This window comes from Loxodonta africana, chromosome 26, assembly GCF_030014295.1.
Source record: "Loxodonta africana isolate mLoxAfr1 chromosome 26, mLoxAfr1.hap2, whole genome shotgun sequence".
In the NCBI taxonomy this organism is placed as follows: domain Eukaryota; kingdom Metazoa; phylum Chordata; class Mammalia; order Proboscidea; family Elephantidae; genus Loxodonta; species Loxodonta africana.
In genome coordinates this window covers 33219162-33242217 of record NC_087367.1, presented here as the reverse complement: position 1 = coordinate 33242217, position 23056 = coordinate 33219162, and the positions used below count along the sequence as shown (strand labels likewise).

At 39.2% G+C, this 23056-nt stretch overlaps 1 protein-coding gene across 9 annotated transcripts in view; it reads left to right on the top strand.

Moving 5' to 3' along the window:
- Positions 1 to 23056, top strand: part of LTBP1 (latent transforming growth factor beta binding protein 1) — a 737180-nt gene that overhangs the window by 666064 nt on the left and 48060 nt on the right. For all 9 annotated transcript variants that reach the window (XM_064277221.1, XM_064277224.1, XM_064277220.1 and 6 more), the window contains 5 exons: positions 15488 to 15664; positions 17010 to 17096; positions 19029 to 19157; positions 19840 to 19980; positions 20825 to 20995. In XM_064277221.1, the coding sequence (XP_064133291.1) occupies positions 15488 to 15664; positions 17010 to 17096; positions 19029 to 19157; positions 19840 to 19980; positions 20825 to 20995 (705 nt within the window). The remainder of the gene's footprint in view (positions 1 to 15487; positions 15665 to 17009; positions 17097 to 19028; positions 19158 to 19839; positions 19981 to 20824; positions 20996 to 23056) is intronic.

Sequence of the window (23056 nt, the reverse complement as noted above, 5' to 3'; positions counted from 1 at the left end):
AAGAACAGCCTTCTGGCTGTGGGCACCAGCCAGGGTGTTTTTCAGATGGAGTGAAACATCAGTTAATCCAGCAAGTTGGTTAAATGGAGACCAATTAAAACGGCTTGTACCATAGTCCAGTCAAAGAATTTGCTGCTACACAAAATAAAATGTTTTGTACCAAATTTAAATAAAGTGTTCAACTAGGATTCAAATTAATTTCAGGCTATATTTCATATCCATAATCCTTAAATATATGTTGTTGTTAGTTGTCGTAGTTAATTTTGACTCGTGGCAACCCCATGTGTGTAGAGTAGAATTGCTCCATAGGGTTTTCAAGGCTGTGACCTTTCAGAAGCAGATTACCAATCCTGTCTTTCAAGGTGCCTCCGAGTGGATTTGAACCACCCCACTTTCGGCTAGTAGTTGAGTGCTTAACTGTTTGTGCCACCCAGACTTAAGTGTGTGCATGCATAAGTCATATTACATATGACTATGCGTATGTGTAGTCATATATATTGTATAATACTCATAATAGAGATAATGTTCATAATATATAAAATACACGTCATTATAAATGTGGGTAAATATATATATACCCACTCCTCACTTATCAACATGGTTAGGTTCCGAAGACCAGGTTATTGTACGAAAATGGGGGAGGACCACATCATTACATAACTGCCAAATTACATCATTACATAACTGCCAAACCACTGAGAATTATGGCCCAGCCAAGTTGACACATAACCTTAACCATCACAGCCAGAGTTACTCTCGCCTCACACCTCAGTGTTTATTACTGCCAAACATAGGTTGCTAATGCACAAAGTAGTCAGATAGTAGATTTTTTACTATTGTTGTAAATGCAAAATATGGGATAATGAGATAGTCGATAAGTGAGGAGAAGGTGCATACCTTTATAATTTATAATATTCGTGATGGTAATGATGAATGATAAATGATAATGATCATCCTTACTGAAAAGCAGTTTTTGTTGCTGTGTGCCATCAAATTGATTCTGACTCATAGCAACCCTATAGGACAGAGTAGAACTGCCTCACAGGGTTTCCAAGAAGTGGCTGGTGGATTTGAACTGCCAGCCTTTTGTTTAGCGGCCTGAGCTCTTAACAGCTTTGCCACCAGGGCTCTGAAAAGCAATTAGGAAAGATAAATTTACAACATAGGCTATAACATTTTTGCTCAGTTGTAGAATTTCCCCAGGACAACCCATATTCCAACAATATATTGATATATAATAAGCACTAACCTAATAACCTGATGTGGTAGCCTAATAAGGTCAGAACTGGGGCTAAGAGGTAGAAATAGCAGGAAGGCAAATTTCAGATCAGTATCTGGAGGAACTCGAGGCTTGAATTTTTCTTCAGTTCTTTCAGCTTGAGAAACACCAAGCGTGTTCTTCCCTTTGGTTTTCCATTTCCAGCTCTTTGCACATGTCATTATAATACTTTACTTTGTCTTCTCGAGACACCCTTTGAAATCTTCTGTTTAGTTCTTTTACTTCATCAATTCTTCCTTTTGCTTTAGCTGCTTGACATTCCAGAGCAAGTTTCAGAGTCTCCTCCGACATCCATCTTGGTCTTTTCTTTCTTTCCTGTCTTTTCCATGACCTCTTGCTTTCTTCATGGATGATGTCCTTGATGTCATTCCACAACTCGTCCGGTCTTCGGTTACCAGTGTTCAATGCATCAAATCTATTCTTCAGATGGTCTCTAAATTCAGGTGGGATATACTCAAGGTCATATTTTGGCTCTCATGGACTTGCTCTGATTTTCTTCAGTTTCAGCTTGAGCTTCCATATGAGAAATTGATGGTCTGTTCCACAGTTGACCCCTGGCCTTGTTCTGACTGACAATATTGAGCTTTTCCTTTTCCACAGATGTAGTCAGTTTGATTTCTGTGTGTTCCATCTGGCGAGGTCCATGTGTATAGTCGCCATTTATGTTGGTGAAAGAAGGTATTTGCAATGAAGAAATCGTTGGTCTTGCAAAATTCTATCATTCGATCTCTGGCATTGTTTCTATCACCAAGGCCATATTTTCCAACTACTGATCCTTCTTCTTTGTTTCCAACTTTTGCGTTAAAATCACCAGTAATTATCAATGCAGCTTGCTTGTATGTTCTATCAATTTCAGACTGCAGCAGCTGAAGAAAATCTTCTATTTCTGCATCTTTGGCCCCAGTGGTTGGTACGTATATTTGAATAATAGTTGTATTAACTGACTGGAAGAGATCCATATTTAGGCCTAGTCCCAAGAAAGGTGATCCAACCAAATATGGAAATTATAGAATAATATTTTTCATCATTAATATCACATGCAAGCAAAATTTTGCTGAAGATCATTCAAAAACGGCTGCAGCAGTGTATCGACAGGGAACTGCCAGATATTCAGGCCGGTTTCAGAAGAGGATGTGGAACCAGGGATATCATTGCTGATGTCAGATGGATCCTGGCTGAAAGCAGAGAATACCAGAAAGATATTTACCTGTGTTTTATTGACTATACAGAGGCATTCGACTGTGTGGATCACGACAAATTATGGATAACATTGCAAAGAATGGGAATTCCAGAACACTTAATTGTGCTCATGAGGAACCTTTACATAGATCAAGAGGCAGTTTTTCAGACAGAACAAGGGGATACTGAATGGTTTAAAGTCAGGAAAGGTGTGTGCCAGGGTTGGATTCTTTCACCATACCTATTCAATCTGTATGCTGAGCAAATAATATGAGAAGCTGGGCTATATGAAGAAGAACGGGGCATCAGGATTGTAGGAAGACTCATTAACAACCTGCGTTGTGCAGATCACAGAACCTTGCTTGCTGAAAGTGAAGAGGGCTTGAAGCACTTACTAATGAAGATCAGAGACCACAGCCTTCAGTATGGATTACACCTCAACCTAAAGAAAACAAACCACCTCACAACTGGACCAATGAGCAACATCATGATAGAGAAGAGATTGAAGTTGTCGAGGATTTCATTTTACTTGGATCCACAATCAACAGCCATGGAAGCAGCAGTCAAGAAATCAAAAGATGCATTGCCTTGGGTAAATCTGCTGCAAAGGACCTCTTTAAAGTGTTGAAGAGCAAAGATGTCACCTTGAAGACTAAGGTGTGCCTGACCCAAGCCATGGTATTTTCAATCGCATCATATGCATGTGAAATCTGGACAGTGAATAAGGAAGATCGAAGAAGAATTGATGCCTTTGAATTGTGGTGTTGGCGAAGAATATTGAATATACCATGGGCTTCCAGAAGAACGAACAAATCTGTCTTGGAAGAACTACAACCAGAATGCTCCTTGGAAGCAAGGATGGTGAGACTGCGTCTTACATACTTTGGACACGTTGTCAGGAGGGATCAGTCCCTGGAGAAGGATGTCATACTTGGCAAAGTACAGGGTCAGCGGAAAAGAGGAACACCTTCAACGAGGTGGGTTGACACAGTGGCTGCAACAATGGGCTCAAGCATAACAACGATTGTAAGGATGGCACAGGACCGGGCAGTGTTTCACTCTGTTGTGCATAGGGTCGCTATGAGTCAGAACCGACTCGATGGCACCTAACAAAGACAACAAATCTGGAAGAACTTGCCAACAACTAGAACTACTATCTCATAAGACAGTGCTTTTTACCCCAGAGGTGTCTAAGAAGAGGTGGGATACCCGCTGGCAGACGGTGCCCACTTCAGTAGGGTGTGGTCCCAGGTGGCCGTCAAGGTACTTTCAAAGTCTGACATCCTAAGATTTTTATTTTTAAGCTGCTATTTAATCTTAAACTACTTCTAGGCTCCCACATAGTTTGTTTTTTATTTTTAGGTATGATCTAATGTTTTTCACTGCCTGGGCCTTAAGCCACTAATATACATTGCTATGTGTTGCCTAAAAGCATCTGAAGCAGAAATAACTAAAAAATGTCCAATACCAGACCACTCATCATATTTAAGAGGGTATGGATATGAAATATAGTCTGATGCTTTATTTCCGCAGTGCCTGCGATAAATGCTTGATAAAAACTTCATGTCCATGGGCACTCTGAAGGCAGCAGTAAAGTTTTGGCAACTGCAGCCTTCAAGCCTTACCCACAAAATGCTGTTCTCTGCAGTGATAGGTGTGCAGAGCAGATTCTGTGATAGGAACTGAATTTTATTTTTAAAACAGAAGCTAGAATAAAAAGAACACAATGAAAAAGGTATATATTATAACTGATGCAAAAAAATTGATGCAGGTGGTTCCTACTTTAAGAAAACCAAATTGTCAAAATCAGAAACTGAAAACTATATATAAATTTGCATTATAAAATAATTGTTCACTTTATACAATAATTCATTGTATTTTTTTTTTTTAATATCTAATTTCTTTAGTACATTTTAGAGCTTTTTCTCACATTGTGAGCTAGATCCTAGATCTAGAAGCTGCCTTAGCAGTTTTCTGGCCCAGCTCCTTTATTTATAGGTAAGGAAATTGTGGCTCCGATAGAAGTTCTGTGTTACCCTTAGGGTCATATAGCTAATGAGTGGCAGAGTTGGTACCAGAACCCAGTTCACCCAATGCACCGTTCCACCACTCAGGACTGAAGACTCATGACACCAAATTCTTCTAAAAACTGACTTCTTTTTTCACTGTTTTGTTTTCATTATTAAAATAATATGTATTTTTCTTAGAAAATTGGAAAGCATAAAAACATATCAAAAGATAAATCACCTGTAGACTGACCACCCAGGGATAACCTCTCTCGCCATGTTGATCTCTAGGCTTTTTGAAGGAACATCCCTACTCCTGCCTCAGTGGACCCATCTTCCATTTCAGTGCACTGAAATTAGACCCCCATACTCCTCATCTGAGTGAAATTGCTTTCTCCCAGGTCATCAGTGAGTCCCTCTATGCAAAAGTGTTTAGTCTCATCACAGTCTCCATCTTCTGAAACATTGAACAATGGTTTCTCATAGCCCCCCTACCCTCTTTCTCCTCCCTTGGACTGATTGCAGGACATGGTTCTTCCCTGCATCCTCCTACCTCTTGGACTGTTCTTTCTCTGTCTCATTCTTGGGCTCTTCTTCCATGGCTTGTCCCTTAAATATTGATGTCTCACAAAGTTGCATGTTTACTCCTCTTTTTACTCTCTGTTCATCTACTTCTCTGATTCAAACTATTAAATATATGGTGTTGATTGCCAAAGAAATATCTTTTGCCCCCACCTCTGTCCCAAATGCCACACTGGACAATTTCCAGCTGCCTGTTGGACAACTCTCCCAGGCTGTCTTGTAAGCACAACTGACTGAAATTATCCCAAACCAAATTCCCTCTCCTAGCCTGTTCCTCTATTTTTTTTTTACCTCATCAGTTGTCAAATGTCAATACAAGCATCAATACTGGAAATCCCAAAGTCATACTTTTATCTTTTCCCCAATCTTCCACACCATCATCATATCCTGCCATTTCCACCTCTGCAGTGCCCTTCACATCTCTCCCTGCTCTTCTCTTACTGCTGCTGCAGGCCACACCCTCAACATTGCTTACCCAGACCACTGTAGTAGGCCCCTGACTTCTTTCCTTGCCTCTCTCATCAATTCCTGCTCCACGCTATTGCCAGACGTCAGATTTTGGTACATACATCTGATTTTATGTCCTTCTTAGATCTTTCAACAGCTTTCCACTGCCTACAGCATGAAATTCAAAACCATTAGCAGGGAACAAGACCATATATAATCTGTAATCTAACCAAGATATTTAGCTTCATCTCACTCATTCCCCATACCTTAAACTCAACACAACCCTGCTCGTTGCTCCCCAAACATGTGCTTTCCCCAGACCGTGCTTTTATTCCTGCTAAATCCTCTGCCTGCTGTTCCCTCCCACACAAACCATTTTCTTGAAATCTTACTCAAGCCTTTAAAACTCAGCTTAACACTTACCGTGTTGTCTTCCTCAAATCCCCAGGGCAGAATGAATAGATTCTGCCTTTTTGCTCTCATAATAACTTTGTTCATATAGTTAACTGTCTCTGTATCTTATTCCTCTTTGTTTTTCCGAACTTTCTGGGCGCATGTAACCTAGCTTCCTGTTTACCACAGTGTTTGACATAAGGTAGACGCTCACCAACTATCGAATAAAATTGTCTCTCCACTTTCAAGGAGTGTATCCTTCCATAACTCATCCAGTTCATCCCCAGCTAGTTCTGTAAAATAAAAATAATCGTTCATTTTCTCAAAGGTAAAAGGGACACACCTAAAAGAGGAAATTTTTATTCACACTTACATGTGGGGGATAGTTCTTCTGCTTGCTTTGGTTAAATCACACGTGGAGCTAAAGAAGGAAGGGCATTTATGTGCTGTCAAGGGACAAATCGTGCGACTCATCTGCATGGTTCTAACAGTTGAACTCAAGCAGGATTTTTGCTCTCTCTTCCTGGAGGGATACTCCATAGGTTTTGTGTATGTACATGTTTTTTAAAGACAGGAAACTGCATATAATATCAGTTGAGTGTTACATTTGGCAAAGTAGATTTTTAAAATGTGTTTAGTTAACCTTTAAAATAAATTAATGCTGAAAGAGTTTTTAAAAATAGTTTTAGATTAGAAATAACACCTTTGGTAGGAAGAAAAAATGAAGGCAGGAAGATCACAGTATTTAGAATGCAAACATTGTAAAGTATAGTAAAACTCCTGAGGTCTTAGTTGGTCTTTTGTAGTAGGTGTATATATAATACAAATGTAGGTACACCTGAGAAAAATATGCTTATTTTAAAAAGGGAGGGGCCCAAGTTTCTTCCTATATTCAAAGACAATATTGAGAAGAGTTTACTAATTACCAAACCTTGCTTTTAATCAATTTTCTGCTTGCTCTATATAGTATCCGAAGGCAGTGGTGGTTCAGTCGTAGAGTCCTTGCGTTCCAGGCAAGAGACCTGGGTTAGATTCCTGGCCAGGGCATTTCCGTTCAGCCATCATCCATCTGTCAGTGGAGGCTCACATATTGCTATGATGCTGAACAGATTTCAATGGAGCTTGCAGACTAAGACAGAGTAGGAAGAAAGGCCTGGTGATCTTCTGAAAATTGGCCAGTGAAAACCCTATGGATCACAAAGGTCTAATCCCCCACCTGTCATGAGGATGGCACAGGACTGGGCAGTGTTTCATGCTGACTCAATGGCAGGTAACAATAACAACATATATAGGATCTAAGACAATAAGTTTCTGATAAAGAGATGTCAATATTTTAATGAACTGACCTTTCAGTCAAAGTGACAGGCTTAAACTATACATATAACCATTTTATCTTCTTAATACTACAAGTTACACTCATACTGTTACATTAGAAATGCGTCTTGGATCCTAGAATTTGCTGTAAATTAGGTCTGAAGAGAATGGTTTGTACATTCTTTTTAAGTATTTCCAGACATTTTCCCTGTCCCTTGAGCCTTGGCATTATTGGCACAGTTGTCTGTACCAGCCCCTGCCACACACAGGTGTCAGTGTGGCTACAGGTCTTGTATTGCTGTGAAGTCTTCTTATTTAAGGAAACTGCCCTGTCCTAGATGTTCTCATTTCTCTATCTTCGTATACCATACATGCTTCCTTTTCTCACTTGTCTCAGTATACTTCTCTCCCATTTTTCTTTTTCCACATAATTTTATCCTGCTTTCTGAAGCCCCTTCTTTTCACTGGTACCTGTCTTCTTTTCTTCTCCTGACTTTTCTAGTGTCTCAAAATATCTCCAGTAATCACAGCTTTCTCTTCTCTCCACTCTTTACCCAGCCTATTCCTATCCCAGGCCCACTTGTCTCATTCCTTTCTAACTCCTTTGCCAGAACGACAACCAAAAACAAAACCATTCATTCTATCTGACTAGCATTGATTACATACCTTCTGAATGCGAGGCCCTAAGGTGACTGCTCTGTCTACTACCTGGGCACTTAAGTCAGACCCCCTTTGCCCTCACCATCCCATACCTCTTGATCATACATTGAGGCATTTCTACTCCTGTCCTCAGGAGTCCCTGGGTGGTGCAAACAGTTAATGCATTCACAACTAACCAGAAGATTGCCAGTTTGAGTCCACCTAGAGACACCTCGGAAGAAAGGTCTGGAAATCTACTTGCAAAAAATCAGCCATTGAAAACCCTGTGGAGCACAGTTCTACTATGACACACATGTGGTCTCTGTGAGTGAGAATCGAGCCAATGACAACTGTTTTACCCCATACTCAGGTTCTCAAAGTCTTGTTCTGTGAAATTACTGTCCCAGCTGGCCTTCTCATTGGTGCCCTGGTCTCTTATTTTATGACTTCCTCTGCAGACCACCCCTCACCTCACCTCGTGTCTTAGTCATTGCCATGGATTGAATTATGTCTCCCCAAAAATGTGTGTATCAACTTGGTTAGGCCATGATTCCCAATATTCTGTCATTGTCCTCCATTTTGTGATTGTAATTTTATATTAAGAGGATTAGGGTGGGATTGTAACAGTACCCTTACTCAGGTCACCTCCCTGATCCAATGTAAAGGGAGTTTCCCTGGGATGTGGCCTGCACCACCTTTTATCTCTCAAGAGATAAAAGGAAAGGGAAGCAAGCAGAGATTTGGGGACCTCATACCACCAAGAAAGCTGTGCCAGGAGCAGGGTGTGTCCTTTGGACTGGGGTCCCTGCACCTGAGAAGCTCCTTGACTGGGGAAACATTGATGAGAAGGCCAACAGAGAGAGAAAGCCTTCCCCTGGAGGCGACACCCTGAATTTGGACTTGTAACCTACTAGACTGAAAAAATAAATTTCTCTTTGTTAAAGCCATCCACTTGTGGTTATTTCTGTTATAGCAGCAGTAGATACAGTCAGATACAAGTGGATGGCTTTAACAAAGAGAAGTTTATTCTCTCACAGTCCAGTAGGCTAGAAGTCCAAATTCAGGGTGCCAGCTTCAGGGGAAGGCTCTCTCTCTCTGTCGGCTCTGGAGGAATGTCCTTGTCATCAGTCCTCCTTGATTTGGAAGCATCTCAGCACAGGGACCTCAGGTCCAAAGGACGGCGCTCTGCTCCTGGTGATGCTTTCTTGGCGGTATGAGGTTCCCATGTCTCTCTGCTTGCTTCTCTCCTTTATATCTCAAAAGAGATTGGGTTAAGACACTGCCTAATCTTGTAGATCTCATCAGTATACCTGCCACTAATCCATCTTGTTACATCATAGTGATAGGATTTACAACGCATAGGGAAATCACATCAGAAGATAAAATGGCAGACAATCATACAAGCCAAGTTGACAGATATTTTGGGGAGACACAATTCAATCCATGACACCTTGCTAGACTCACCCAAACCTAAGTAAATTCTACTTTTCGCTTCTCTTTACCACCCTCTTATACTTGATTTATTGGCCCTTTTTTTTTTTTTTTTTAATCTTTCAAATCTCAGCTCAGATATCAACTCCTCCAGCCAGCTCCCCCCCCGACCTTGCCTTCCTCACACTGTCCTGCTGCAGTCTGGGCCAGGTCCCTGTGTGCCCAGCACCTGCACTCCCAGAACAGCCATGGTTTGCTGGCCTGACTCCCCAGCTGATTAAGCTCTTTAAGAATGGAAAGTGTCTGAAGGTATCTTCTTTTAAAGCATTTTTTTTCTCTTGTACTTTGCCTTCTATCCTTCATTTTGACTTCTTTTACCATCTTTTACCATTTTGACTTCTTCTCCCATCTTTTACCACCTGAAGCCACCATCCTTCTATTGTCTTTTTATTTGCATCCCTTCCTATCCAATTATTCTCCCTATAGTCAGTGCTTCTTTTCTGAAAATGATAATGGCTTTCTCCTGAATTCCACTTAAAAAACACACAGACACACACATTTTGCCTCATCTTCCAAGTCCTTGAATAAGTAAACTAGACAAAAAAGAAATTCATGGCTTTCCAGGTTCTCTCTTACTACTCCTTGAAATATTGCTCTAGAATTCCTTGTCTCAAAAAAGCATGTGATTATATAAAACATTAGTGCCTGTGGCAATTTTAAAAATAAAGAAAAAAAAGAAACTTTTAATTGTGGTGAAATTAAGTTACTGAGTATTACCATACTCACTGACTTATAAATTGATTTCTTTTTCAGGACTATAGGCAGGGGGCACTATTTACTCACACGGAGCCCTGGCGGCACAGTAGTTAAGAGCTCAGCTGCTAACCAAAAGGTTGGCAGTTTGAATCTACCTACTGCTCCTTGGAAACCCTATGGGGCAGTTCTACTCTGTCCTATAGGGTCGCTATGAGTCAGAATTGACTCAGTGGTAATGGGTTCAACAGGGTGTTTACTCGCAAGTGTTTATGATGTTACTCTTTGGCCATTGTAATAATCCGGACTGCCCCGGAAGAATATGGAGGGGATTAGCTCTAACAGCCTTCAGAATACATTGCAAATGGAAAGTGAAAGCATTTAAAGTAAAAACAAGGACCAGTTAAAATGCTTTAATGTCTCCTTTAACCAAAAATGTTCCACATTTTCTTACCCCAACAGCAAGCCTAACATTGAACATATTTGGGGATAGACCAAAGAAGGAAACAAGCCTGCAATAAAATGCCCACACCCTCTTCAGTCTGATCATCCAAGGGAGAGGGAGCTCCCAGAAAGGGCTTGCCATAGGCAGCACCTCCAGCTTAACCCACACTTTGCTATTCAGAGCAAGGAAACAGAATCACATTAGCCTGGCTGAATTTTTTGCTGAACTCCACATGGGAGTAAACCCCTTGCTGACAAGTTGATTCCAACTCCCAGTGGCCCTATAGGATAGGGTAGAACTGCTCCATAGGGTTTCCAAGGAGTGCCTGGTGGATTGAAACTGCCGACCTTCTGGGTAGCAGCCAGACGGTTAACTACTGCGCCACATGGGAGTAAGAGGTAGGGGAACCATCAGGGATTATCTACTGGCCTCTCCTTATTTGTATGAAAGAGAACAAAAAAGTAAAACAAAACAAATCCATGCTACTTGAGATGCTAAGAAGCTGGCCCCTTGGAAGGGATTTGGGGAAAACACTGAACATTAGACACTTCAAAACAGCTTCAGTTTTCTCCTCTGGAAAGTGGGGATGCTCTAAAACCTATACTACCAATCTCATGAAGTTATTCTGTGAATCACATGACAAAACCTCTGAAAGTTCCTTCCCAAAAAGCACACTGTAAAATGTCCAGATACTCACTCACTTGTTATCACCAGCCACAGCACTAGGGTTAAAATGTGCAAATTGTTGCTTGTTCACAGACATTAAACCAGCCTCTTAATCCAAATTGAAAACTCAAATCTGAAAATACTGAAGAAATAATATATTTCTTAGGAGTCTGTGGCACAAGATGCAGTATGACTAATCTTATTCATAGAATCTTTAAGAATAAGAAAATTCATTATTTTTGATGCTCAGAACTTTCTATAACCATTGATTTGACCTTTCTTTTAAAATTATTTTCCAGTGGAAAATCACCACCCCTGGCAGCAGTGACCTAAACTCACTCAGAAATTCTTTAAAGAAATTATATTGAATATATTTACTGGTTGGTGTTTTCCACCAATGGAAAAATGCTATAGGAAATTAATTATGTAAAGGTTAAAAAGATAGGGAAGTTGCAGTTTTTCACAGAATGACCTTTGTCAACCAGTTTTTTAAAAAGAGATTTGCATCTCTTTCCAAGCACAGATGAGAGCCTGACTAACCCTCGATTTCAGCTGTGTAAACACAGAACAGTAAAATTGCTTGGAAAAAAAATAGGAGCAAAACTTGTAACAACCAATGTAAAACCTCAATAATACATTGTTGTTGATTGTTTACAATAATACAATGTTATTGTTTCTCTTATGCAATAATTTGTGAGTTTCGTTCCCAAGAAAAGGCAAAACAGAAAAGGTAATTTTATTTTATTCTTAGTTTCTACGCTGTGCAAGTGTAATGAACATGGTACCCATTAAACCTGTTGTCGTTGAGTCAATTCCGACTCATAGTGACCCTACAGGACAGGGTAGAACTGCCCCGTTAGGTTTTCCAGGGCCATAATCTTTACAGGAGTAGATTGCCATCTCTTCTTCCGACAGAGCTGATGGGTGGGTTCCAACTGCCAACCTTTCATTTGGCAGCTGAGCGTTTAACTGTTGCACCACGAGGGCTCCTTTGTGACATGTTCCAAAATCAAAACCCATTGCCATCAAGTGAATTACGACTCATAGGGACCCTGTAGGACAAAGTACAACTGCCCCATAGAGCTTCCAAAGCTGTAAATCTTTTGGAGGCAGACTGCCACATCTTTCTCCAGTGGAGTGGCTGGTGGGTTTGAACTGCTGACCTTTCAGTTAGCAGCCAAGCGCTTTAACCATTGTACCACCAGGGCTCCTGATGAGCATTGTAGGAAACATAAAAACTATTTACAAAAAATATAGATTTTTTGCCAAGCTTTGACTCAGAGCCTGTGGTTTCTGATTACCTGTGGCCATAGTAATCTTTATTGAGGTCCTTTTTTTTTTTTTTTTTTACTGCCTAGTATTCCACTTTATAATAAACACCATGACATACCTAAAACTGTGTACATGAGGAAAAACAATTATTGAGCACTGTCTTAGTGCAGGCTATAAAGTAAACCTGATGTTGCAAAACTCTAATTGTGTTTCTTGTGTGATTTATAGTTCTAAATTTATCTGTTAGTGGCTAGCTGCATTTTTATACCAGCTGAGTATTGACCACAATTGTTAATAGTAATAATCAATTTATTTACTAATACTGAGAAAAGTTTATAAAATTTTCTACAGATTTTATGATTGAATTGATAATTTAAAATATGCACCCTGTTGCCTGTTACCAGTTGCTGTAAGTAGATTCTGACTCCCGTAAATCCCAAATGTGTCAGAGTAGAACTGTGCACCATAGGGTTTTCAATGGCTGACTTTTATAAAGGAGATCTCCAGGACTTTCCTCCAGTGCATCCTCAGCTTCCAAAGTACTTCCGTGCCTAAGATCTTGGAGTCCCAGCTGAAGAAAATGAGCTGTCGGTGACCCCTTCCATTGCAGTGGGTAAAGCATAATTCTTTCCTCTACATACTGAAGCCAGCTAGACAAGAGGAAGAAGGTGGCAGGTTTTACACAGTCTGGCACACAAGGAAATGGTTTAAAACTGCTTCATAAACTGCAGCATAGGTTTGAATTTGTCATCAGCTTTTAACTTTTAACTTTAGAGTAGAAACTGAACTCTATCAAGGACAGAAAATCTGAGAATTAGTCAGAATCAAGTGTGTGAGATCTTGTATATTGTTGTTGATACTTCTGTGTTTTGAGAGCAGTATATCCTACAGAGATTTGTTTGCCTGTATTACGGATTAAGGAAACTCTGGTGGTGTAGTCGTTAAGGGCTACAGCTGCTAACCAAGAGGTCGGCAGTTCCAGGCACTTCTTGGAAACTCTGTGGGGCAGTTCTACTCTGTCCTATAGGGTCGCTATGAGTCATAATCGACTCGACGGCAATGGGTTTTGGTTTTTGGTTATGGATTAAATTTGTGTACCCCCCCAAAAAAATGTGTGTTGTAAATCCTAATCCCTATGCCTATGGATATAATCCCATTTGGGAATAGGGTTTTCTTTATTATGTTAATGAGGCTATATCAGTGTAGGGTGTGTCTTAAACCAATCACTTTTGGGATATCAAAGAGCAGATTAGGCACAGATGAAAGCAAGGACAATGGAAGAAGATAGGTGCCACTTGGATATCTCCAAGGAATGCTTAGAAGATGCTAGAGAAACTGACACAAGGATTCGATAGAGCAGATAGAAAGAGTGCCTTCCCCTAGATTTGATGCCCTGAATTTGGTCTTCTAGACTCCTAAACTGTGGGAAAATAAATTTCTGTTCATTAAAGCCACCCACTTGTGGTATTTCTGTTACAGCAGCACTAAGAAAGAACAGCTTGCTTGCTAGCTTATTTATTTTTAATGCCATAGGAAAAGGGTGAGAACAAATAGTTTTCTGATAGAATTTTTGTAAACTTATATTTTAAAAACCTCTTTTCTTTTTGATATATTAATCAAGTTTTCACAATCAGACCCTGCCAAAAGAAATACATAGGAAACTATTGTAAATGTTTCTATAATTATTATCTATTTTTTTTTTAACTTAAAAAATAAAGTAGTTGTTGACCTTAAAGTCATTGTCTTCACTGGCAAATATATTCTCTTTGTTCTGGCAGTTCTTTTGGGTCCCAGAATCTGGAATTCACAGAGTTCTAATGAAAGTATTTCATTAGGATTAATCTAAGTAGTTGTGATGGCAGTAGTCAGCTTCCTATTTGTTATAACATAAAATAAAAACTCAATGCATTCTAACTGTATCATAGACAGTAATTTGAACTCTATTGCATACAGTAAGGAAGGGATTAGATTACTTTCCAAGTCTAGTCAGAAAGTACTGATTATTTTAAAAAATCACTAACTTGGTCAAAAACTTACAGTCTGATTGAATTAAATAATTTTTATTATTATTTGAAAGTAGGTGGGTTTTGTTCTCATTTGTATTCTTTCATCTCACCTGGTTTACCTTTTATCACAAAGGGCTAAACTGAGTGTATTAGAATAAAATTTGTTCTAGGCCACACTTGAACTAGGACTAGAACCCGGCCTTAAAATTCTACCCTAAAGTATAGCTGGCCTTTTTTATTTCAGTCTGTGTTACACATTTGCAACAACTTAAGTACTTAAATTTCCAGTGAGGGAAAGTTGTTTTATAGATTACAGGTTAGTACACTGTTTTCCCAGTTACCTTCTTCTGCTTTGAACTATTCAGAAATGATGGGGAGCACAGTTGATTCAAATAACCACCTAAGGGTTAAATATTATGTGTAGCCCCATGTCTCTGGTCAAGTGTTGGGAAAAGTTTTCGTTGATTTAAGTAGGTGTTACAGCTCAGTAAAGAATGGTCCTAGGTTTGGCAAGAAAGCATATATGGAAAACTCCACTCACAGCCAAATATACAAGAATAAAGTAATTGGTTAACATAAAAGGAAATGATTTTGACAGATTTATGCTCTTGGGGTGTGTTAGAAATCTATCAAAATTCAGGACTAACATGTATTTTCACTCGAAGTAGAAGAATTGGACACTGAAAGTGGAAAGCAACGTTCTTTCTGTAAATAAAATGCTATGGAGACCAGGACTTTGAGCCAGTTCGTTCCTGTTCAAACCCCTGCTGAGAATTTGCATTTCTAACAAGTTCCCTGGAAATTATACAAGAGAATCACTTGGGGATCTTGTTAAAATTTAGATTCTGATTCAGTATATCTGGAGTTGAAATGCAACTTCTCAGCAGGGAACTTCTTAGAAATGCAAATTCTCAGCAAGGGTTCAAACTAGACCTCACCAGGTTTGAAGCCCTGGTAGAGACATCCCTTTGGTCTTTTTTTTTTTTTTAAACCATTTTGTTTTCTGCTCTTTTGCATTGTAGATAGATCTACTGTGTCTTATCAACACTCCTTTTACTTTCTCTACTCTGTTTAGATTTAGATGTAGATCAACCGGAAGAAGAAAAGAAAGAATGCTACTATAATCTAAATGACGCCAGTCTCTGTGATAACGTCCTGGCCCCCAATGTCACGAAACAGGAGTGCTGCTGTACCTCTGGTGCTGGGTGGGGTGATAACTGTGAGATCTTCCCCTGTCCGGTTTTGGGGACTGGTAAGAATCAGCTGAGAGCTGTACTCACGCTTGTGTTTGTCACGTGGGATCCATCAGTCTTGAAATGTTCTTGCGTTGGTGACTACTTTGAAACCTTGAAATGATGACATTCACTGGCACCTGCCATAGTTGACTTAAAGTGAGATTATGGTGAATTTCATGGAGTGCTGGAGCAGTCACCCTCACTCCACCTCACTGCGAAGTCTTAAACTTACTTCTGTCCATCACAGAGTATACTGTCACAGTGAGGTTCTGTCTGATATTTTGGAAGAAGCATAATTCAACTTTATTCCATTTTTAAATTAAACTCAATCTATTTCACTAACAGCGACACAGCATTATCCATAACTTTGTTGTTAGTTGCCATTGAGTTGATTCTGACTCATGCTGACCTGTGTATGTGTAATTGAACAGCTCCATAGGGCTTTCAAGGCTATGACCTTTCAGATGCAGATCACCAGGCCTGTCTTCCAAGGCAGTTCTGGGTGAGTTCAAACTGCCAACCTTTCAGGCAGTAGGTGAGCACTTAACTATTTATGCTACCTGAGGGAAACCCTGGTGGTGTAGTGCTTAAGTGCTATGGCTGCTAACCAAAGGGTCGGCAGTTTGAATCCACCAGGCACTCCTTGGAAACTCTATGGGGCAGTTCTACTCTGCCCTGTAGGGTCGCTATGAGTCAGAATCAACTCGACAGCAGTGGGTTTGGGGTTTTTTTTTTGAGGACTCTTAACTGCCCCTCCCATAGCTGTTGCTGTTGTCGTGTGGCATGGAGTCAATTCTGACTCAGTGACCCAATAGAACAGAATAGAACTGCCCCATAGGGTTTCCTAGGCTGTAATCTTTACAAGAGCAGATTGCCAGCCCTTTTGTCCTAGTGGAGCAACTGGTGGGTTTGAACCGCTGACCTTTTGGTTCGCATCTGAGCACTTAATCATCGTGCCTGGCCTCATTTTCCATAACTAGAGCTTGTATATTTAAAGTGAGATTTTCCTTGAAGGTTTTCCTTTGGTTTCTTACTAAACTTTTAAAATACTAGAGATCATGGTAATTTAGAAATAATAGTCATAACATCAAGTCTAAAATGGGTAAATAAAGTATGGGTGAATTACAAGGGTTTTAAAAATACATAAGTAAACTTATGAAGGCATTGGATTTATTTGCACCTAATTCATAATTGTTGAGTTTGTACTGAATCAGTTTGTCTGAACTAGGTGGGCCAGATTTGCCTTAGAATGAGTGAATCTGAGAAAGCAAAATGAAAAGAAAAATGCATTCATGGAACATGCTGATTTTTTTTCGTTTTTCTACTTATTTCTCTTCTTGGTTTTGTCTTTCCTGAAATCAGCTGAATTCACTGAAATGTGTCCTAAGGGGAAAGGTTTTGTCCCCACTGGAGAATCCGCTCATGGAGTTGGTGGCCAGAACTATAAAGGTCAGAATCGAGCAGAAACAAATTTGTAACATGTGTACATGTGAGACGTTCCAGTAAAAGCATAGATTAGGTCACACAGAATTGAAGTCGTTTTATGCTTATAGGAAATGGTTGCAAAGCTTTTAATTTACTGTTGGAAGAAGACCTTGTCAACTCTGGGAAGAGCCATGGCTTGGGAGCCAGAACACTCAAGGCTGCTCATTGACATTGGGAGGTCCCTTAACCTTCTAACCATCAGTTTCTTCATCTCTGAGATAGGAATAATGTCTCAAAGGTTATCCAGAGGATTAAATGACATAATATGCATAAAAGTGCTTAACATAAATTCCGTACTTCGTAGGTATTGAATAGATTTACTCTTTTATTTCAGACATGTATCAGAAATCATGTAAATTATGACCATATGCATTTGACCATCATCATGTTTATTGTTACTGACAAAGCTGAGACTCCTCCTTTCTCAGAAGGTATCCTACTGTTGCCAGGACTTTTTACTAATGACCACAGATTCATAAGGGATGGAAAAGATGAGAGCAAAGTAGATGTGGCTTATATATTTAATGCTATTTTTCTATAATTCTAAAACAAATGTGAAGCTTCTTTATTTTGGTGAAATTTAAACCACATGTGTAAATATTTCATTACCTACTCACTTTTTACATTTCCATGATAGAGGTGCTGTTACCTGTTATATGCAATGTGATTTTTTTTCTTTACAGTTTAATATTGAAAATTTCTAAGTGGCTGGAAAACAGAGCATAAATGTATTTTTATTGTTCATCCGTTTTAAGAAAGCTAGTGTTTCAGTAATTTGGTATAATTCAGTAGTTGGATAAGAAATTCCATTTGTTCTTAAAATACATTCTATGATTTAGTCCAATTAAATTACAAGAAGACTTGTTTTGTGATATGTCTTTAATGTTTTTAAAATTCACAAGTATCATGTACTATATTTTTACAGGGATGTAGTTAAATCTCATTTCATATTACAGAGCAGAGCCCTGATTTTACCAAAAAGTCATTCTCTGTTTTATATAAAATACATTTCTCCTCACCCTGTCTTAACAGTGCTATAAGTGGTTTGGAAGAGGATTTGATTCAGATTCAAGCAGCTGTAAGTTCTAGGCTTGGCTCTGCCATTTTTTAGCCATGTAACTTTGAGCATGTCGTCATGTGGTCCCTAATTTTAAAAATGAGGACTAGATGACATAAGCTGTAAAACACTAGGACTGATGCTGATAATAATAGCATTAAAAGCAATAGATAATATCTTTTTAGTGTTTACATGTACCACATAGTATACTGAGCCGTATACAGGGGTGATCTTGTTTAATTCTTTCAATCCTGTTGGGTAGGTGTTTTTATTAGCCCCATTTTACCAGTGAGTAAACTGAGTCTTGGGTGATGTAAGATCTCTATATGGAGGGATGGGTGTATCAACACTCTCAGCAAGTTGTGCTTTCATTAGCTAATTTTTTTCACCAAAAAGAAGACATTTGTCAAGTGTCATCAAACTCTTCTCAGGAGCTTTATTCACAATTAGTGAGCAGGCCAGAATACACATTTACAGAAATGCACATTTCTAAAAAGATATATTCTTTAGAGAATATCTTTGGTGCCATTATGGAATCCATAGACTGTTTCACCAAATATAAGGTAGCATCTCAGAAACCATATTTACTATACCTTTTCTGATAGTGTTTTGGAGATTATTCCCCAATACCCACAGAGAAGCCACATCTGATTATATTTCTATATCTTCAATTAGGTCTAACCTTAAGAATTTTATATTGCCCCATCTATGAGATTCTCTGGAAATATAAGCAATATTACAATATCTAGTTCGAAGCCCAATAGTAGTTATACTTTGTTTTTAGATGCAGCGAATCAAAACCAGCTCCTCTTTGTATTTCTCGTTTTTTCTGCCCATAGATGCGGATGAATGCTCACTCTTTGGACAAGAAATCTGCAAAAATGGCTTCTGTTTGAACACTCAGCCTGGTTATGAATGCTACTGTAAGCAAGGGACATACTATGACCCTGTTAAATTACAATGCTTTGGTAAGTTTAAGAGGACATATTATGATGCATTGTAAAAATATAGAGATGGAAAAAAGTAATGCTATGTAGTAAAAGTGATTTCTTTGAATCTAAATCATGTGTTAAAAAGATCTGCACATGTTTCATGGAACTTTTTCTTGAGCACTATTTAAGAAAATAAAACCCTCCATTACTACTACTACTTGAGTGGATTTCAAACAAAGAGTTAATATTCAATGTGAAATTGTAATTCAGGTCACTGGTATAACTGAAATATTCTTTTGGTCTGTGGAACCTTCTGTTTCATCAGTCAAACCATGCAAATGAAAATCATTTTTAAATACTGACCCAGACTTTAATGCTTAAGCAGAAAACCATATACACCAGGCAGAAACACATAGCAAAAGGAAATAATTTTAAAACTATCATAAACAGGCATTTTATCTTAAATTTCTAAATGTATCCAGTTCATAGATATTTTCTTTCATTGTTTAACATCAGCAGCAGCAGTGGCAGCATTGTTTTTTCCATCAACACGACATACATTTTTATAGTCAGAGCTATTCTACTTTGGTTGACTACATGTAGTTAATTACAAGGTGGCAGCCCCTGAAATCTGGACTCAGTTTAGCAATATGTAAAATTTGATAAGCTTGTAAGATACAACTGATTCCTGATTTTCTTTAGTTTTTTTTTTTTTAAGATATGGATGAATGTCAGGACCCCAGCAGTTGTATTGATGGCCAGTGTGTTAATACAGAAGGTTCTTATAACTGTTTCTGTACCCATCCAATGGTCCTGGATGCTTCAGAAAAGAGATGTATACAGCCAGCTGAATCAAACGGTATGTTTGGATGTGAGGTACAGACTTGTGTCCAAATAAATAGTATGAGATTTTCCTTTTGACTATAGGTGAGCTAGTGGAAAATAGAAAAATTGATTCCTTGGGTACTTTGAAGTAATTAAAATGAGATACTAAGAGAAATAATAATAAGATGCCATGGTCATATCATCAAAGTATAGGAGGTTTAACACCCTGAACATACTCATTTAACAGAGGAATATGGAGTGGCTGAGTAGATGCAGAGCTGTTTCATACCTGAGAGTTCATCGTACTTAATCCTCAGAAGCAGCTGAGAAAGATGTAAGTTTAGGGAAAGGTAATTAGGTTTGCGTGACTGGAGTCGAGGGTATGGATGAGACTAGGCAGAACAGAGTGTGGAGTTGGACAAGGAAGTGGGGAGTTCTGAGGTTCAGTGATAGAAATCCTCGTTCATCCTTGATGAGATGAGGTGCCAAATGAGAACGCATGCATCCAAAAATGTTAAATAGAAAAAATGGTAGCATTTGACAGAGGACTAAATGTGAAAAAGCAAAGATTAGAAGAAGGAGTTCATCAGGATTATGAAGTATAGTCAAAATAGTGGGGCATTTCATATAATGGAGGTGAGCTATAAAGAGAAGCATGTAATGGGAACATGATGGGCAGGTTGAATTTCACCTGATGGAATGACACCCAATTGGAGATGACAGAGGTGTGATCTAAGATCAGGCTGGATTTAGAGTTTTACTTGGAAGGCACTCTTAGAAATCAGGATGGAAACTTTGAGACTCTCTGGCTTCCACTACAGTGTTTATAAAATAGGAATAACAGTGCAGTTGTCATGGAACCTTGTCTTCCCTTTCAGAACAAATTGAAGAAACCGATGTCTACCAAGATCTGTGCTGGGAACATCTAAGTGATGAGTATGTGTGTAGCCGACCACTTGTTGGCAAGCAGACGACCTACACAGAGTGTTGCTGTTTATATGGAGAGGCCTGGGGCATGCAGTGTGCCCTCTGCCCCATGAAAGATTCAGGTGAAGCCTCATCCAGTTCCTTCTGCGGAAGGCCTTTGGAAACAGGTTCTTTCTTCCCAACTCTTTTGGAGCCTGACGGTTTATCTTTCACTTCTATATCTCCATCTTCACTCTTCATATTTTACTTTCATCAGCTGTGCGTGTGTGTGTGTATATATGTTTGTGTAGGGAGGGGTCGATCAGGATTACATAAACATTTCGCTCCTGGTTTACCCCCAGTCTAGCCCCGTCATTAAGTTTTGAAAACTCTCATCCCATTTTCCCAAAGAATGATAAATAACCCAAAGAAATGTTATGTAACTTAGCTGTCAGTGGCATAGGTCTTTAGAATTTATATTTCTGAAACTTCCTTTTTTTTCTATAATTCTTCCCATTCCTATCAGGTCCTACTTAGAGTAAAGAGTGTTAAAGTAGAGCCCATAGAAAATCTTTATAGGTACAAGTCCAGTTTTTATGTCAACCTCTTTGTTAGAGATTTAAGAGAGAGGTTAGAACAATACAGGGAGGGAGTAGAAAGTAAGTGAAAAAATATTTGAGCAAACTTCCTTTCCTTTCAGGTTTTGGATCTGGGGTTAAACCTTTGGTCAAATGGAAAAAATGGAACAGCCCAAGTTCACTGTTTTGTCCCCTCTTCTAGAATTGGGGAAACCCTGGTGGTGTAGTGGTTAAGTACTACGGCTGCTAACCAAGAGGTCGGCAGTTCAAATCCGCCAGGCGCTCTTTGGAAACTCTATGGGGCAGTTCTACCCTGTCCTATAGGGTCGCTATGAGTCGGAATCGACTCGACGGCAGTGGGTTTGGTTTTTTGGTCTAGAGTTGGAGGAGTGTTGGAAGGTGCTGACCCTGGGTTCCTTGGCCTGTTGAGTTGTGCACCGATTGTATGTTCCTCTTCTTACTTACCACTCATTAAAGGAGAGCACTCAAAACTGTTTGGTATACCACTTTGTCTTTAACTGTAAGATTGGTTGGTGGTGCAGTGGTTAAGATTTCAGCTACTAACCAAAAGCCCAGCAGTTCGGAGCTACCAGCCACTCCTTGGAAACCCGATGGGGCAGTTCTACTCTGTCCTGTGGGGTTGCTATTTTGAGTTGGAACTGACTCAGCAGGAACAGGTTTGGTTTAGAAACATAGTTTGTGGGTTTAAACTGAAGAAGTTTTCAACAAACGTATTCTCAGAATGGGCAAAGGGGAAGAATTGCTTCAAAAGAGGAAATGCGTTAATTTTTAGTTAATTCAATTAAAATACTCTTTTCATGCTATTTAATAAATTAGCTTTGACCTTATAAATAACTTAAAACCAATGAAGCATAATAAGGAAATAACTTGAAATACCATAAGAAGAAAATGAGTGGTAAAGGATAAAGACCAAATAGGTAAAGAAATAGACAGCAATGATGGCAGCCCAGAATTGGAAAGATGGTAGGTTCTGGGGCCAGACACGTTGAGTTCCAACACTGCCTACAGCCATTGTGCGATGGTAAGAATAACCTCACCTTTTGAAGCTTATTTGTAAACTGGAGGCATTAACATCTACCTCATTGATGTCCCTAGGGTTAGTGTCACCCAGTGCAATAACTCATAGTGTCACCTCCCCACATGCTAATCACCGCAGTGCTGTGGCTAAAACACCAGAAAATTTGACAAAATCAGCAACTATAAGAACACTGGCATCAACAAAAACAACAGCCCATGCTTCTAACACATGCAGACGAAACCACATCTTTCAAAGTATCGTTGTAACTGGGTAATAGTGACAGCTCTGACCAGAGTGCTTTAGAAGGTTCAAAAAGTAAATCAGCATAGCCTTGTGGGTATATTAATACATCTAAGCTAGGCTTTCAAAAAAAAATTTTGTTGTTATAACTAACTACAGGGATATTTTTATAAAAAATAATAAATTTGTTAAAACACTGCACAAAAATTTTATAGACAGTCATTTTGGTGTCACCCCCTCTAACAGTGTCAGCCAGTGTGGTCTGCATCCTGCTATCTATCTTGTTGGGTTGTTGTGAGAGTGGGGAGGATGTAGGCAGAGCAGGCACACAGTAAGTGGTATAATTA